The sequence below is a fragment of the Echiichthys vipera genome, assembly GCF_963691815.1.
Source record: "Echiichthys vipera genome assembly, chromosome: 16".
Classification (NCBI taxonomy): Eukaryota; Metazoa; Chordata; class Actinopteri; order Perciformes; family Trachinidae; genus Echiichthys; species Echiichthys vipera.
Genome location: NC_139841.1, coordinates 17,747,330 through 17,764,777, shown reverse-complemented (window position 1 = coordinate 17,764,777; position 17,448 = coordinate 17,747,330). Strand labels below are relative to the sequence as shown.

Here is a 17,448-nt window from a genome sequence, read left to right as displayed (position 1 = left end):
TGAAAATATTAAATTTTTACTTGAAGCTGGGTTGATTTTTCTTAATGTCGCAGTGATTCAGCACACTTAGACAAGTGCCAATAAATTATACCATACAAAACATTTACCAGACAGGATAAGGCTATGGCTTTTGCAAGTAATGGATGTTTTTATATATCAAAGAGCCAAATGAAAGATTTTGATTTGGCTGTGATGTACACATTTCTACCTTTTGCATGAGCAAGAAAGCTTTTTCACTCCGTGCAGGAATATGTAGGGGATGATGCAGGTGTAGGAGGCTGCAATGTAGCTGGCCACCTCCACAATGATTGACGAGGTGTGGATGTTGCTGGTGATGCGCAGAAGCAGATGAGTCAGCCAGCAGACCAGAAACACGCTGGCTACAGCCACCACACTCTTGGCTGCCCTTACCTGAGTGCTTGATTTCGGGCTGGGCTTAGCTGGCATCTGGCTGGGCATTGAAAGATTTGGTGTAGGTCCAACCCTGCCGTCTGTGTTTGTTTCCCTTATGAGGGTGGAGCTGTGAACGGACAGCCCTCCATTTGGACAGGAAGAAGCGGGCACACCTGTATAAACGTTGGTTAGGGATGAAGAATCTTTGGGATTTTTTGAGGTGCCTGCATCAGAAATAGTATTAGCTGATCCATCATCATTTCTGTTTTCATCCTTATTCACCTCCTTGGTAGCGTCAGAGTTATGACCTTGTATGCGTCGCTGGTTTTTGAGCAGAGTTATGACAATCTGGACACTGGTAAATACAATCCCAGCAACAGGAAGAGCGTTCGCCAAAGTTAGATAAAAGACTTCATATGTTTGCCTTGCAATTGCATTGGGGAAGACATCTATACAGTCTTCATGGCTCTCATTTCCACTCTCTACTGCGACAAAGAAAAAGTGTGGGATGCTGAAGACCACAGCCACCGTCCAGCTCCCTGCGAGCAGACAGCACACCAAGCTCAGGCTGTCCAGCTGCACCGGTGCACCTCCGCGCTTCAGGGAGCCGACGAGCTTCTGGTGCCAGAATGCACTGATGAAGAAGGTTGTGTAGATGCTGCTGGTTTCAGAGAGGTCGGCACAAAAACGAAACACGCCACAGAAGGTTTCCCCCAGGAACCAACGTCCGGCGAAATCTGCCAGGGTGTCGGGCAGGTCCACTAGGCAGTTGGTGATGAGGTTGGAGAGGGCAAGGTTGATGAAAAGGACTTCGTTTGTGCGGATGTCAGATTTCTGCCTGGGCAGAGAACTTAAAGCCAGCCAGTTGTTCCCCACAATCCCTGCCAGAAACATAAATGCTCTGATGATGGATTCAATCAACTCCTCTACATCCATTGCTTCACAAGATCAGGTAATCACTTAGTCTTCACTATACAGTCGACTGGTCTCAGTTTTACAAGCTTGTAATGTGGGATGCACTGGTCTTTGGACATTTATAGAGGAGGGTGAGAAGCCAGGCCCAATCACACTGTAGAGTTAATGTCTGAGCCATTTTCATGTAGTCTCCCCTGAGATAGAGGTGTATCTCTCATGCCATGCCCTCTCAAGGAGCTTTCCCTGACAAATTGACTATAATGTGAAGGAGCAATTGAAGAAACCCTTGAAAAGCCATCAGTTAAAACTCTTTGACTCCAATAAAGTACAAACAAAATGTTACACCAGCTAATAAACCTGACACTCATTTCACCATTGTTATTGGTGAGTTCAATGCTTCTCTGCGAAATATGACAAAACTATCTGAGTGGACTTCATTGTTATTGAACTGTGCTTTACAAATAAACTTGCTTTGCCTTCCTGCATGCAGTTGAGATCTTAATTTTATCTCAACTCTTTTTTGTGTGTGAGCTATTAACATCTTGACTTACAGCTGCACAAAGTGACTGCCCAATTATTTCTCCATGCAGCAGCAGCAGCCACTGATTTTACACCCGATGGCCAGACAAATGAGTGATTTAATCTTTGGAAATGAACAAACACTAACTGAATTGTACCACACTGTACGTATGCAATCTGAGTATTGTGGCATTTGCTTTAAGATTACAGCCGATGCCAATTTTGGTGCCACAAATTAGCAACTAAGACATTATTTATAGTTAATAAGCAGTGTTGGAAACATAACTAAGCACCTTTACTCAAGTACTGTACTTAAGTGCTATTTACTTAAGTATTTCAGTTTTATACTACAAAAGTCAAAATCTAAGACGCTTAATTGTCATTGCATTTAAAACACAAAGAGAATCCGCATGGCAACAGACCACACAGAAGAATAAAAAAAATAGTATACACGTATAAAAATGTATAACTAGAGAAATCAAATGTAAGGAGCTGGATAATGTACAGAAACTACACTAAATAGATTTATTGCAGTGATGAATTCAATATTTACAGACAACACAACCACAGATACATATGTAAAGATACAATTGTGAAAAACCGATGACAACTTGGTGTAACAACACAATCTTTGAGAGTTATTGCACTTATTGTTTGCAGAGTGGGTTTAAGTTTGAAAGCTGAGTAATACAAAATAAAAATCAACCCATAAAATGTATAAAGCAAGTACATTCAATTCCACCTTTACCAGCTGCAACAATATAGTGAAGAACACATTAATGCACCAGTGATTACAATCCAATTATATAATGTGTTTTATTCTGAAATGAGTGATCATGTATAATGAGCACTTCTATTTTTGGGACTTTTAAGTATATTTTGAATGCATGCACTGAGGTTTTTCAAAATTTTTGTATTTTTTAACAAGTAAAAGATCTGAATACTTGTCTAACCGCTGTTAATAAGTCATACACTAATACTTTATAAGTATTGGTAGGATTGATATATTCTGATAGGTTTCTCATTTTCTAAAAAGCAGTGTGCAGTTGTAAATGCTAATAAGTGGTTAATTAATTGATCTTGCTCTTGAAACCTATTCCATTGATCTTCCTGATGAATTACAAGAGAGGAAAATAAACACCGGCCAGAGTTTCCACAACATGAACCCAAGATTTGGTCTTATTTATGCGTTTATTTATTAACCACTGGACACGGCTGACGAGTTTGATGGCGCGCCAGGAAATCGATTTTTTCCTTCTTCTTAGTATAGGCCTAGTAGTGCTCCACGTGATTCCCGAGTGAAAGCTCCACCTTTAGGATAAACCAGAGGCGGCATCTGTGCGCTGCTGCCTGCCGGGACAGACAGACAGGACGGGATGCGGCAGTGAGCAGAGCCGCTGCGGGCTTTGGCTTTACGGTTGTTTTTTTCTTTCTTTTCCCTCCTTTTTGACTATGATTTTGCAAAGGGCTTCGTCCGAACAAAGATACACAAACAAACAAACAGGTGCTCGTGTGTGTGTGTGTGTGTGTGTGTGCGTGCGCGCTGTCGCTTTCGTTAGTATGAGACTCTGATGAGTGCGGAGAGGACAGGATGCCCGCCAGCGGCACCGACTCACTGAAACCCAGCGCCTTCATCCCGGTGTGCACGGCCGCCTGCCTTCTGGTCGGCTCTACCTCCCTGTTCTTCGTCTTCACGTAAGTGCGAGCCCTGAAAAGTTGGAGACATGCGTTCTCCGCAGAAAAATCCATCCATCCATTCATCCAGACACCCATCGCTCCTCATCCACCATGCATCAGGTATTTTTTTCATTTAAACATGTTTTTTTTTGCATGTGGATTTTGAGGATAAAAGCTGAATATTGAACAGTGGGCTATTATTCACATTCTTTACACTGTCTAAAAACTTGACCAAACCAGTATTTGAATTACAAGTGTAAAAGAAGAGCACCATTTTTTCTTTTTCACTGACTTCACCCTGCTGGCAGACCCACCAGGGGCGTCTAACATCTGACCTGCTTGGCACTCAGTGTGGGCTAGGCTGGGTGCCTGCCCAGTGCACCCTGAGGACTCAGAGTAAGCACAGTTTAAGGGATAAGCCACCCACAATCAACATGGACCAAACTGTCATTATGTATCATAAACTTAGCAGTAGGTAATCACGCTGCAGCAGTGTCGGACAAACCTGATTTGAAATTGATGTTTACGTGCAAAATTTGGTGAAAGTATTGAAATGGTTAATTTTAGCCTCCATGTTTTGACCTATTTGTGCAGGAAACTAGTGGGAGGCTGAAAAGACTGTGCTCAAGCCAACGCTGCCATGCAGGACAAAAAGATGAAATATAATATCCCATAATACCCTCGAATCCAGTTTTTAATGCACTATAGTCATATTTATCTATATATTTCAAAGGCTTTAATTATGTACGTTAAGAGCGACAAACAAAAAAAAACAAGCAGACCAGTATCGGCTATTAAAGTACCCTACTTTCAATATGAAAACCCCTCTGATATCCACTCTTGACTTACTGATTCAAGGCTCCCACCTCATCCGCTCGATACTAGTCAGCTGACCCTTGACCTCCGTAGCCATATCTGCCCTAGTTTTCTCCCGTATCCTCCAGCAGTGCACCGCTTCCACTGGACTCTGACACCAGATTGGCAGTATGGGATTAGGATCCACTTGCCAATGCTATGTGATCCCCCCATCTGGAAAAAATGGAGTCTGGGATCTTTGAATTTACTATCAGCAGATATACATGTATGTTTGTATTGTAAGCGTTACATAGTGAACCCAAAACCCAACAATAAAATATGCATTGGGGAATAAACTTAAAAAATAATGGATGCATACATTGTAACTTACTCCTCAACAATAAAGTACAGTGTACAATCGTTGGAGCGACTTTCACTATGAAATACATAGCCTATTTATTTTTTTCCTTTCTTTAATGATATGCAAAAAGCTTTGCGTTATAGGTAATTGTTTGTTGGATATTCTCAAAAGAAACAAATGGTTTCAGTGAAATTGTATTTAGTCTTCAGTTTGATTACCACATCATATAAGAAGAATATCATCACTTGTCTCTACTTTGGGATTGTCTTTGCAGTTGTGGTTATAGGTGATGTGTCGATCAATGTCATTATGTGGTACATTTACTGTATCAGGCAAATTCATTTCTGGGATAATGATTCATCCATTTGGAGCTCTCCTTGCTAGAATACAAAAATATGTCACACTCAAATTCATGGCTCTCTAATTGCTGAAGTGAGACCGCTGGGACGTCAAGGCTCACGGGCCACAAAAGGTTTAGAGAAACTTGATGAACCCCATATATCCTCTGTGTGAGAGAGAGAAATCAATGACCTGCTGACATGATAGATTGAGAAAAGACTGCTTAATTGGGACTGCATTGCTAAACCAGCAAAACCAGGACACTGTAAATGATTGAATGAACACGTGATGAATCCGCTGCTTCTTATGGGACAAGGGTTGCATTTTAGCTGAAATGACCTTATAACCTGACAATCTTTATAATTAACACAGTACAGTAGAAAAGAGTGCAAGGCTTAAAATGAACCACAGAGACCACAGTGAGTCTCTGCACACACTGACTATACATCAACCTTTAAACGTTTTAAAGGAGACATGTTTTGCTCATTTTCGGTTTCATAATAATATTTGGGGTCTCTACTTGAATATGTTTACATGCTTTAATGTTCAAAAAACACATTTGTTTTTATCATAACGTCTGTCTGATAATACCAGTATTTACCCTCTGCTCTCCGTTTTAGTGATTGTCTCTTGACCCCCTCCCAAAAATGCCTACAGCGTGCTCTGATTGGGCAGCATTTTTGGGTCTACTGCATCTGCGCTCTCTGCCTCTCTGTACCTTCATAGCAGCCGGGTAATAACGGCAACAACCCTGTAGCAGCCCTTTCTACCTATATATTGTATAGTTGTGACGTCACAAAATTAAAATTCCTGACAGTTTGTTTAAAGGCACAATTTCTGAATACAGGCTGTGTGCATTTCTCCGTGGATTAAGCTGATTGATTCTTTCAAAGTATTTAAATAACACCTGGATCTGCTTTATAATAAAAAAAACCCCATGGAAATCTCATTTTTTAACAATGTGGGACCTTTAAGGAAAGTAGTTGAAAACCTCACTGTCTGACTGACCAGTGAGTATCTTTACTAGTTGTTTTTTTTACCCTACCATTGTGAAGTACGTTCAGTGGACTCAAATTCGTATCAGCATTCGGCTGAAAATTGGCAGGAACTCAGTGCCTTGTTGACGGACAGTTAATATCACAGTTAGACCAATAACTTGATATCCTGTGTGTCTGCCAAGTCAGCAGCTGCAGCTCGACTGACGGGTGCCACACTCTGTTCAGCCCCCTGCCTTGGTAGCAATGAATCAAAGGGACAGCGCTTGTCATATTCCATAACATCACCTTGGCCGTTACCCTGGTTACCGTGAATTATGGGAACACACTTGAATGACGTCCAGTCAGGCCTTGTGTCCTTTTGTTATGTCACTTTTAATATTGTTCAACACTTTTACCCCAAATTTTAACCACAAACCGGGAAGTTAAAGTCATAGTCATAGAACATTCGTTTGGTAATATTCATGCAGTTATGAGTGTATGTATGTGCATTTGTAGTTGAAGCGTGCATGCTTCCATTTCTGTTTCCGCTGTCGGTTAGGTAGCGTTGGAAAACAACCTTTAAAATTGCGAAGGCTCTTGTGTTTTCCGTCGTCTGATAAAAGGAATCAGTTACCGGTTTCCTGCTTTTGTTCCTCTGACCGTGAACTTTGTTTGGGTTAGTTTTTATAAGGTTTCTTCATTGTTAAACTCGGGCGGGATGCCTACACCCAACAAAGAGTGCAGACATCAAGAAGGCCAAGAAAAATGTACCTTGTTCATTTAATTGTTTCAGCCCAGACTCCGAACATTTTCCTCATCTGCTGAGTGAACTGTTCAGAATACCGACTATGAAAGCATGTGAATTATTTGTTTATGTGTGAAATGTTTGGCAGTTGCATTGTAAATTGAAATACTTAACTATATAACCTTTATTGACCAGCGGCCACTGTAGCAACAAATGGAATATATTCATAGTGTATACACAGGTTAAGGAGCACTGGTAGAGAAAAGTCATTGACACGACGTAAAAACACTAAGCTCTCCCTGAGCCAGTGTTTGGTTCGTCCATTCTGGGCTACTGTGGAAAGATGGCGGTGCAACATGGTGGGCTCTGTGGTAGATGACCCCGCTCCCTATGTGGATATGAAGGGCTCATACAAGGTGATTATACAATAATGAAAACAAAATTATGAACATTACATTCCATTTCTGCCAATAGATTCCCCTAAATCCTACACAGTGCTCCTTCAAAGCTTAAATTGCCATTGAAATCCTTTTTTCGAAGTTTTACACAACCACATCACTAGATTACCTCCATCTTTATTGCCCACGACACAGTGAACACACGCTCTTTGGAGATTTATTGTACAGTTTGTGGGAACGTATCCACTACCAGACAGTGCTTTCTGTACTCATGTGGTGTCTGAAAATCTGACAGATCACATGGCGAGGAGATATTATTTATGTAACCGTGACAATATGTTACAAAAGAAGTCCTGGCTGCCAGCACTATAGGGAACTTTTTGCTTGACCAATTGTGCAGTGTCTGCTGTGCCACTGACCCACTGCGGGGATGAGTGCAGATTGCGAGAGCAGCTTACAGTTCTGTGTGATTTAATACAGCTCTGCTCGGGCCGTTTCATTAGGTGGGGCTTGTCTTTGCTGCGCCGCAGTGTAATGAACTGTCTCTCCCTGCGGTCCAGATGGCCGCAGACCGATGATGGAGGCTTGCCGTCCATGCAGAGGCATCAACGCTGTAATCTATTCCACGTGAAATCAGTCAAATGAACTTTTGCATGCTCCCATTTCACCTTCAGCGTTTCATCTGCAGCACTGTCATTGATTTGGAGACGGTTGTATTTGTCACATTGAGCCAATTTGGTGAATGCATTGAAATGTATGCAGAAAGAGTATGTCTGCCTGTCAGGGTGATAATTTAACATTATTTTTGATTATTATTTATCTTTTGTGGAATGATGAGAGGAGTTTTGTAACTAACAGCTCGAGTTACACAGATTAATGTATCTGATCAGCTATGACAGTTTAAGCACATGTCAAACAGGACCATGGCTGGTGAGAAGAAGTTTGATACACATCCTGAAAAGCAGCCTAAGGGGGGGTGGGTCATGTTATGCTCCTTAATCTTTTTGTCACATTCACTGCTTCTTACGGGCCTCATAATTTCCTAATACTAAATTTGTTCTACAAAGAAATTCGTGTTCTATTTCCAGTTTTCCCTCATCATCTGCTGTAAGAGGGAGTCGCCTGTAGGTATAGACTACTGCTAGTTAATGATTTATGCCATGATGTATAGTATGCAGCATGCTTTGTGATATATGGTGACTGCACAATATGTGTGTTTAATGTGAGAAATGTACAATGTACTGGTCTGGCAGAAATGGTCTGTAATCCAGAGATCCTAATCCAGGGATTACTGGGTTTGCAGCTGGCATGGCATCAGCAGGCGTTCCTCTCAAGGGGGTGGACCCCTCCCCCATAGCCTAAAACCAGCCGGGGGGTTTGGGGATCGGAGCTGCACTGGGATGAACCACATAATTGAGGCGGATGACTCTTAATTTTGTCAGTGTTTTAACTTTTGATAATACTTTTTGTGAAATCACTCATACAGCTTGAATTGTCCATGGAGTCATAACTGAATTATATAGAAAATGGAACCAGACATTGATTTAACTGCTTATACTATTTCCATTCAACAGTCCTATAGGGTACATGATTATCATTGTTCTCCATTTGTACTTGTACAATGCTAAAAACTACCATTTGATTATTGAAATAGAACATTCCCACACAGTATATATAAGCAGGTTCAACATGTGATGTTCAATCAAACACTGTTATAATCCAGTGAATCTTTTCCTCTGTCTACCACTGTAACCTGATTACACTGCCCCTCCCTCTAATCTCACACAGTAGAGATATAATCATACTTCCATCCAGTATAATTCAGCACACACACACATACACACACACACGCACGCACACACACACACACAGACACACACACAGACACACACACACACACACACACACACACAGTGGAAGACATAAGTGATCGTTCTTCAAGATTTTCGGCCACACAGAAAGATGTTATACTGGTTAAAATCCTTTATTAGTTTAGAAGTTTAATTCCACAGATATGAATTTATCTGCTTTTGTCTTCTTGCAGATTCACTCATTTAACATTTGCTTCAACTCTACAGCTTTAATTATGACTAATGACTGCCTGATCTGACTACTTATTATTGATAGTACAAACTTTTTGTTTTGATAGTACATTATTTGCATTTCTTCATTCATCCATTCTTACTCACTCACTCAATTAAGCCATTAATATCTTGTCTATGAATGTCAGAAGAATAAAATGCCCAGCACAGTTTACCACAGTCCAAGGTGACGCCTTAAAATGTCTTGCGTTTTCTGGCCATCAGTCCCAAAGATATTCAGTTTACAATTTTCTGAAACAGGGACAAGCAGAACATGAACCTAGGAACAAGTCCCAACATAAACAATCTTTGAAAGGCTTTTTCATAACTGTGATGTGACAGCCTGACAAGTTAAGGTGGGATCACCACACTGTAATCCTTAACCACCACAACACTCTGTGATACCTGTCTTTTGTCAGATATATGATTGGAAAATCACTTATCAGCATTTAAATATTAGAGGAATTGTTGAAGTAATTTATAAAGGGAAAGAAAATATAATACATACGTGAAGAAGAATTCCAGATATTTGCTGGTTAAATTGTGACAATTTGCATCTTTTTTTTCAGTTTTATATATATATCATTGTAAGTTGAATATATTTGGGTTATGGACAGTTTGTCAGATAAACCAAGCAATTTTACAGTGTTTTTTGGGAATGGGGAGCTTATGATTGCATAAAGTATTTTACTATTATCTGACTTTTTAAAGACTAATTGATAATGAAAAAGAAAAGTTAGTTGCAGCCCTTCGAGCATCCAGACCTACTTCAGTAAGTTGCATGCCAGGGTGCAGAAACTCTGCGAAGAGAGACCCCGTTATTTAATCCTTTGTTGTGGTCACTGTTGAACACGCACAAATACATGCTTATCTTTCAACAATTACTTTTGGGATCCACTGCTCCCATCAGAATAAATAGGATGAAGATTATCTCTTAATATCTTTGTTGTAGTCCGGATTTGTGTTAACCTCCACCTCCATGGGATGGATGCTTGCAAGACTCAAACATGCTGTAAAACCTTTGATTTAATACATGAATTCTCACACTCAGTGACAAGTACAGGAAATGTTTTTTTCTTTTTTGTCCCTCCTCTGTTTGTATATTCAGATGCCCGTGGCTGGCTGTGACCATCTGCCCTGCTGTGCCACCATGCTGTGCCATCCTCTTCCTTTTTGTGCTGGCCAACTTCACCATGGCAACCTTTATGGATGCTGGTGTGCTCCCAATGGGTTAGTAATCAAAGTGGTGTTGTGCTTACAGTAGAAGACTTTTTTTGTTGTTATTGTGGAAGGGTTCTTTTTTTTATCAATATCATATGCTGTTTTACAGCAAACGAGGATGAGGACAAGGATGATGAGTTTCGCGCTCCGCTGTATAAGAACGTGGATGTGAAGGGCGTCCAAGTGCGGATGAAGTGGTGTGCTTCGTGTCATTTCTACAGACCCCCACGCTGCTCCCACTGCAGTGTTTGTGATCATTGTGTGGAGGTTAGTGCACAGACAAATTTAAAGGTAACATACTGTAAAAAAACTTCTGTGTCTTTTTTATTATTATAAAGCAGGTTGAGTTGCTATATGAATACTGTGAAAGTATTAAAACACTCAATCCACAGTGAAATCACACAGCCTGTATTCAGAGTCTTTCTTTAAACAAGCCGTCAAGACTTCTGTAAAGTTGTGATGTCATAACGGTACTATATATAGGTAGCAAGTGCCACTACAGTGCACAGAAACAGAACAGGGGGGGCTAAAACAGAGCGTTCTTTGAATATTAAAGCATGTAAACAGTAAAAGAAACAAAAAAACAAATATAAGTATGAAGCTGAAAGTGAGCATAATAGGGAACTTTTAAAAATGAGAGAGGAGACACGGCATTTAAAGTTTATAGTAAGTAAAACGGTACAGGCGCGAAAACAAAACCGTTTAAATGGGGGAAATTGAGTGATAAAGGCATGGATGGATAGATCAGGAGAAAAAAGTGAGTATCGCTCATGAGCAAGTTTAGCAGTGTGTGTGTCTGGGTAAAGTCAATAATAAAGGGGATTTCTGCAGAGTGAATGATGGACCGAGTGTGATGGAGAGAGAGAGAGATCTCATTAATCAGGTTAATCCTTTTCTCAGATCCTTTGTAGTCTCAGTAGAAATGCAATTTGAAAAAGGGTTCAGCCAGCCTGCATTAAACTAACTAAGTGTATTTACAAAGCACAGTGGATATTCCACAAGTTTTTAATGAATGTTTGATACTCTGCTGCAAAATATTTGATTTAGACTCAGTGTGTCGTCTATGCTCTAATTTGTGTTTTCTTTTTCCACAATCTCCCATCAGGACTTTGACCATCATTGTCCCTGGGTGAACAACTGCATCGGGAGGAGAAACTACCGCTACTTCTTCCTATTTCTGTTGTCACTGACAGTTCACATGATCTGCGTCTTCAGCTTTGGCCTCATATACGTCCTGCACCACATGGACGAATTATGGAAGCTGCACTGCACTGTCACGTATCCTTATGAATACGCAATATTTGTGTCTGTGTGTGTGTGCCTGTGCGTTTACTTGAGTAAATGTATCAAATGTCCTATATAATCGTCGTTTTCAAGTTCATGCTTGCATTTTGGGTTTCTAATAGAACATGTTTAAATGCTTTAATGTTCAAAACAAACAATTTATCTCATCCTGTCTGTCTGAATATATCTGTGTTCACCCTCTGTCTGAAATGCTCCAATGTAGCGCCTGTCTCTTTAAATATGTGTCTAAGACATCTATAAAGCCTTTTTCCTTAACATCATCTACAGTTTGGTAGTGATTAGTATATCAGGGCTGTTTCTTATTCCAGTCATTGGTCTTGCTGGATTCCACTTGTACCTGGTGTCCAGAGGACGTACCACCAATGAACAAGTCAGTTTGATTTGCATTAAGTAGATCTTTAAGACTTAACAATGGTGTTTTTTCAAATGTATTATACGTTTTTTCACATCATTTATTTACATGTGTACGATAATGAATTATATACTGGTGTAATGCATCACTTCATGATCCCACAGGTAACTGGGAAGTTTCAAGGAGGAGTAAATCCTTTCACACGCGGTTGTTGCAACAACCTGGAATATCTGGTTTGCAGCCCCATCTCTCCAAAGTAAGAGCCACTTCTTCCACTTAATCTTCAGTTTTTCATGAAGCCTTATTAAAACTCACAGGCTGACACCCTGCTTGTAATGTGCCACCAGCTACACAGCGAGACCCTGTAAGAAAACAGTGATCCACGTTCAGCCTCCGTTCCTCAGACCAGAGATTGAAAGGCAGAGGCCAGTGAAAGTCAGGGACAATGGGATACAGAATCAGGATCTACAAAATAAAGTACTCTTGAACAGATTACATGCCAAATTCAAAGTTAAATCTTTTCTTTCACATCATCCAAGGATTGGAACCTCAGTTGACAAGATCTGTCAAGTCTCTCTGTGTTTTTCTCTCCTGCCAGCGAACCTCAGCTGGAGCTGTCGAGCTGTCAGACATCAAACAACTGAAAACTCCACCACCACTGCCACCAAAACCAGACCACGGCCTGCTGAAAAGCCAACTAGCTGTTATGGATGGTACTGTAGGATGACACATACACTGTGATAACCAGACACCTGTTTTTACAGCATACATACTTGCATAGTGACAAAGATACCAACACATCAAGGATACATTGATTTGTAAGCCTGCAGAATCAATTCAAGGATACCTCCATGAAATCCCATGGAAAGACCAAACCCAACAACGAATTGATTCTATAAACTATTGTTGTCTGTGTAGCCAGAGCCTGAAACAGCTTATTCTTCTGCGCCATAGACCTCCTTTTTTTGTTTATCATGAACAAGGGCACTGCAGTTTTGAGTCAATCCCACAAACACCTCCTGGTGCACCAAATGTGTATTAAACTGCAGCTAAAAGTAGTCCCAAACATATGCGCTATTTATAATGTAATGTTTTAGGACAGTCTTTATGTATGTCTTTTTTTTTTAAATATATATTTGTGACTTTATATTTTCAGTAGGAACCAACTAACAAACACTGGTTTTGGTCTTTTCATGGACAATTGACAACAAGAAAAATATAAAATATCTTTACTCCATATCTTATAATTAACCACAAAGTGTTTTCTTTTCCAGAGATGGGACACCATACCAAATCCATCATTCCAGTATCCATTCCCACTGTGCCACAGCTAAGACCAGTCCTTGAAGCCATATCCAGAGGATCGTCACCCATTCCTCCAGAGCAGGTTGCTTTCCAATCTGATATTATTTTGTTATGTTGTTTGAGCAAGATACTCAGCATCCAAGTCCTGGTTTTTATCCTTGACTAACAGACGTTGCTGTTTGGTTTTGTTGTGTTGTTTAGTTGCTGAAGACATCAGAGCAACAAGGGCACGACAAACGTCCTGACCGCCGCTCTGAGTCTAAAGAAAGCCCTGGGAGAGGCAGCCAGCAGACCGGCCTTCCTGTCCAGACCAACACCGTCTCCAGCTCACTGCAGCTCAACTCTCTGACGCTAAACTCTCGCTCTCTCAACCTCAAATACGGCAATTGCCACGGCAGCAAATCCCAGCTACATGCCATGCATGGTGACAGTTTGGGATCCAATCCCCCACCAAGGATCATCAGCTCTTCCAGCCTGCTGGCCAACCACAGCAGCAACCTCTCCTACGATAACATCATCAACCCTGCAGACCCTCAGTTCTTGGCTCAGAGAGGGGCTCCTCCAGTCGGCTACCACCCTCACTTCATGGCACTGGGCACAGATGGGACTGTTGTGCAGCGGACCCCTCCTCACGCCTACAGTCCCGTGTTTATGGGCGTCACCAGACAATCCCCTCAGCCTCGAGACCCCTCACCTTCTTTGCAAGGCCTCACCTCAAGGGATCCCTCACCTTCCTTCCAAGGTTTCATTCAAAGAGACCCCTCTCCGGCGTTTCAAGGGCTGATGCCGAGAGACCTTGCATCCCAAAGCGTAACATCACGAGACCTCACCCCTCCAGGTCTGACAATGCGAGATATGACCTCTCAAAGTCTTCGAGACAGCCTTCGGGATCTTGGTCCACAGGGTTTGACACCTCAGAAGTCGGCCGCTGTACGCTATGACAACTTTTCAAAAACCATCATGGCATCTATCCACGAGAGACGAGAGATGGAGGAGAGGGAGAGGATGCTGCGTCTCCAAGCCAGATCCCAAGCCCTTTATGGTGCAGATATGGGGATCTATGACATCCCCAGCAGAAGGAGTCTACCACCAGACAACATCCGACTTCTTGGATCCCGCGGACCGACTCCTCCAGCCTATGGCTCCAGGGAGTTTCTGATGAGCACAGGCATCCTTGGTTACGGCTTGAGGACCTCACCTCTCTCCAGCTCCTCCACATCATCTCTGACTAGAGGCCCGAAAACGTCCAGTTCTCCCCTGCAGAGCAGCAGCAGCAGCAGCCTGCAAAGCAAGGGCAGGTCTTCCTCTCCGGCTTACTGCCCTCCCGACAGACAGACTCAACCCCTCCCTTCCTCTACATCCACTCTGCCACGTTTACCTTCCTCCTCTACCTCCTCCGCCCCCTCATACGCCTCCTATGCCACTGCAAAACGGTCCTCACTTACATACTCTTCTGAGGGGAAGGACTCAGTCACCCTGGGAGCGCTGAAATAAAAAAAAAAGATTGAATCATCTCTATGCAGTGTTAGTCTCAGTCTTCACGGGTTCCAAAAATACTTAAGATAAGATTTAAATAAGACCCCATACAGGACTTTCTGTGTGGGAGGCTGTGTAACAAAACACACAGAGAATAAACTTAGAAATATTCTTGAAATGTCATGCAAGTTTGACCAAATCTGAAAAAGGGTGAATCTCAGGATAGTCGTGCCTCCTCTTACAAACAGAGCGAGCTCTATAAACTCAGTCAAAGCAGAAGAGCTATGTGAAGAATACAGATTAACTTATTTTCTGTTTGTATGTGTTTTGGTATTGCCTTTGTGAAACAATGTTATACCATATCATCTAATATGTTTCCCGCTGCAAAATACCCGTTTTAATAGAATTTTGTAGTTGTTTATATGAATAAAGTTATTTTGTAATTTTGATTTCTGTTTTTACTTTATTTTCTGGTCCCTGCACAGGGCTACAGAAGGAAAAAAAATGAAATTGTGAATGAGACTATGCACCTTTAAAGAACCTACTACTGTGGAGAAAAAAAGGATAAATGCATTTTACTGTTGGTTATCAATCTAGCTTCAAAGATATTATGCTTGTGTACACGTTTTCCAAATCACAACATAATTTTAGCTCAACTCAACAGCTGACATGCTTTACGGAGATAGAGTTAAAATACACTTATAGTCATTTTTATAACAGTGATGCTCGCACTGCTGGAAAAAAATGAAATTATGACATGTAATGGGGAGTTGATTGAAAATAACACAAATGATTCATGGCCTCTGCATTACCAGTTTCTGCATGGCATGGCACCCCCTAGTGAACAGTTTCAGAGTGTGGTCTGATGTTGGTGAGGCAGTCAGAACCAGTAGATGATGCTATTGTGTGTAAAATGCCAGAAAACAACATGTCGTTGATGGTAAGGGCTACAAGCAATGGAAATGACCAGGGGAAGCTTAAGTGTGCCCCATTCAAAGGTCCATTTCACTCAGCGTTTTATTTTCACTACAGGTAGTCCACATTAAAATCAAGAGTCATATAAAAACTTCACAAGGCAAAAATGTCATTATCTTTTTTTTCCCTATTTAATCAGCCTTAGACAAAAAAAAAGTACAAGTGTGAAGTGGTATTTCATGTTTCAGTAAGGGTCAGATGAGGAATTTAGTGACACAGCTTTCCATTTGTGTTTTTCAGAGAGCAGCTTCAAACGTCTGCTTTTCTGGTTGACCTTCCATCTCAGGACAGGCTTGTGAGTCATTCAGGGGCTTTGTGACAGAATTAATTCTAATAACGGGAACTTTTATTACCTTGAGCCGTGATAGACAATTTCACATTTTTGTTTAGGCCATAAACGACCAGACTTGACACTTTAAGCTTTTCGTGTGAGTTATTGTTGCACTTGACCTTATAGCAGGTGGGAGGTGCAGATTTGACAAGAGGAAAGCTTGAAAGTATTCAAGACTGATTTGACTGACATATCTCAGTAAATTTAGTGGGGTGCAAAAAACGACACACTCACAAAGACCTGACAACAACAAAAAAATGTGGAGCATGAAAAAAAAAGCCTCTCCATTAGAGTGCCAGTGAGCCACAAATAGTGTAAACAGCATTGTTCGGGACTCATCTGAGCTGCTGTATTTGCCAGAAATATCTGACAGGACTGCTGATTATATTACAGTCTTTTCACTCAAGAGACTGTGCAAACAATTCAGAGGGGAGAGATGAGGACATCAGAGCCTTCAAAGCATCATCAGTACCCAAGAGGGATGTAAACAAGCTGCAATTTATATGAATCATTTCCTTTCCCCAAGTAGGCCTATGTGTAAGCTACAAGTGTTTTATTTCTTATCTATTATTTTCTTTATACAGGGAAAAGTATGTAGCAACCACTGCAATACGCTACAGCAGTTTGCATCTTTAATGGACACAGCTCAGCAAGAAATAAAAGACGTAGTGAGAGGCATCAGATTTCCAATGATGCTGGTGTTGAATCCCTCTTCCGAAACGTCATGAACCGTAATTAAAAGGTCCCAAATTGTAAAAAGTGAGATTTCCATGTATTTGTTATAAAGCAGGTCAAGGTGCTATATAAATGCTGTGAAAGTATCAAAGCGCTCAATCCACTGAAAAATACACACAGCCTGTATTCAGAAACTGTGTCTTTAAATGAGCCGTCAGGACTTCTGTAAGGTTGTGATGTCACAACTATACAATAGGTAGAAAGTACTGCTACAGTGGTGTTACAGTCATTCTCCTGGCTGCAATGACAGTGCAGAGACGGCAAGAGTGCAATTGTGAGCGACCTTGAAATGTTGACCAATCAGAGCAGACTTTTTCAGGAGAGGGGCTTAAAGAGACAGGCGCTAAAATGGAGCGTTTCAGACAGAGGGTGAATACAAGTAAATTCAGACAAACAGTATGAGAAAAATACAGTGTTTTTTAAACATTAAAGCATGTAAACATGTTCGTGTTGAAACCCAAAATATAGGTATGAACCTTAAAAAATTAGCAAAATATGTCTTGTCATAATATGTTCACATGCCCCCATGTACTTCTTAACAGCTTTTG

General features: G+C 41.2%; 2 protein-coding genes across 2 annotated transcripts; one reads left to right on the top strand and one right to left on the bottom strand.

Annotated features, from left to right (window-relative positions):
* Nucleotides 1-204: 204 nt before the first annotated feature.
* Nucleotides 205-1,329, bottom strand: ora5 (olfactory receptor class A related 5; the record flags this gene model as incomplete). The annotated part of the gene is made up of 1 exon (XM_083930141.1): nucleotides 205-1,329. One exon carries the CDS (start codon nucleotides 1,327-1,329, stop codon nucleotides 205-207), a length of 1,125 nt encoding a protein of 374 aa, XP_083786267.1.
* A 2,089-nt stretch (nucleotides 1,330-3,418) lies between these two features.
* Nucleotides 3,419-14,877, top strand: zdhhc8a (zDHHC palmitoyltransferase 8a; the record flags this gene model as incomplete). The annotated part of the gene is made up of 10 exons (XM_083929456.1): nucleotides 3,419-3,522; nucleotides 10,309-10,430; nucleotides 10,531-10,688; nucleotides 11,527-11,699; nucleotides 11,994-12,096; nucleotides 12,243-12,334; nucleotides 12,426-12,555; nucleotides 12,677-12,791; nucleotides 13,353-13,465; nucleotides 13,585-14,877. The coding sequence occupies 10 exons, from the start codon at nucleotides 3,419-3,421 to the stop codon at nucleotides 14,875-14,877; spliced, it is 2,403 nt and encodes an 800-aa protein (XP_083785582.1).
* Nucleotides 14,878-17,448: the final 2,571 nt, after the last annotated feature.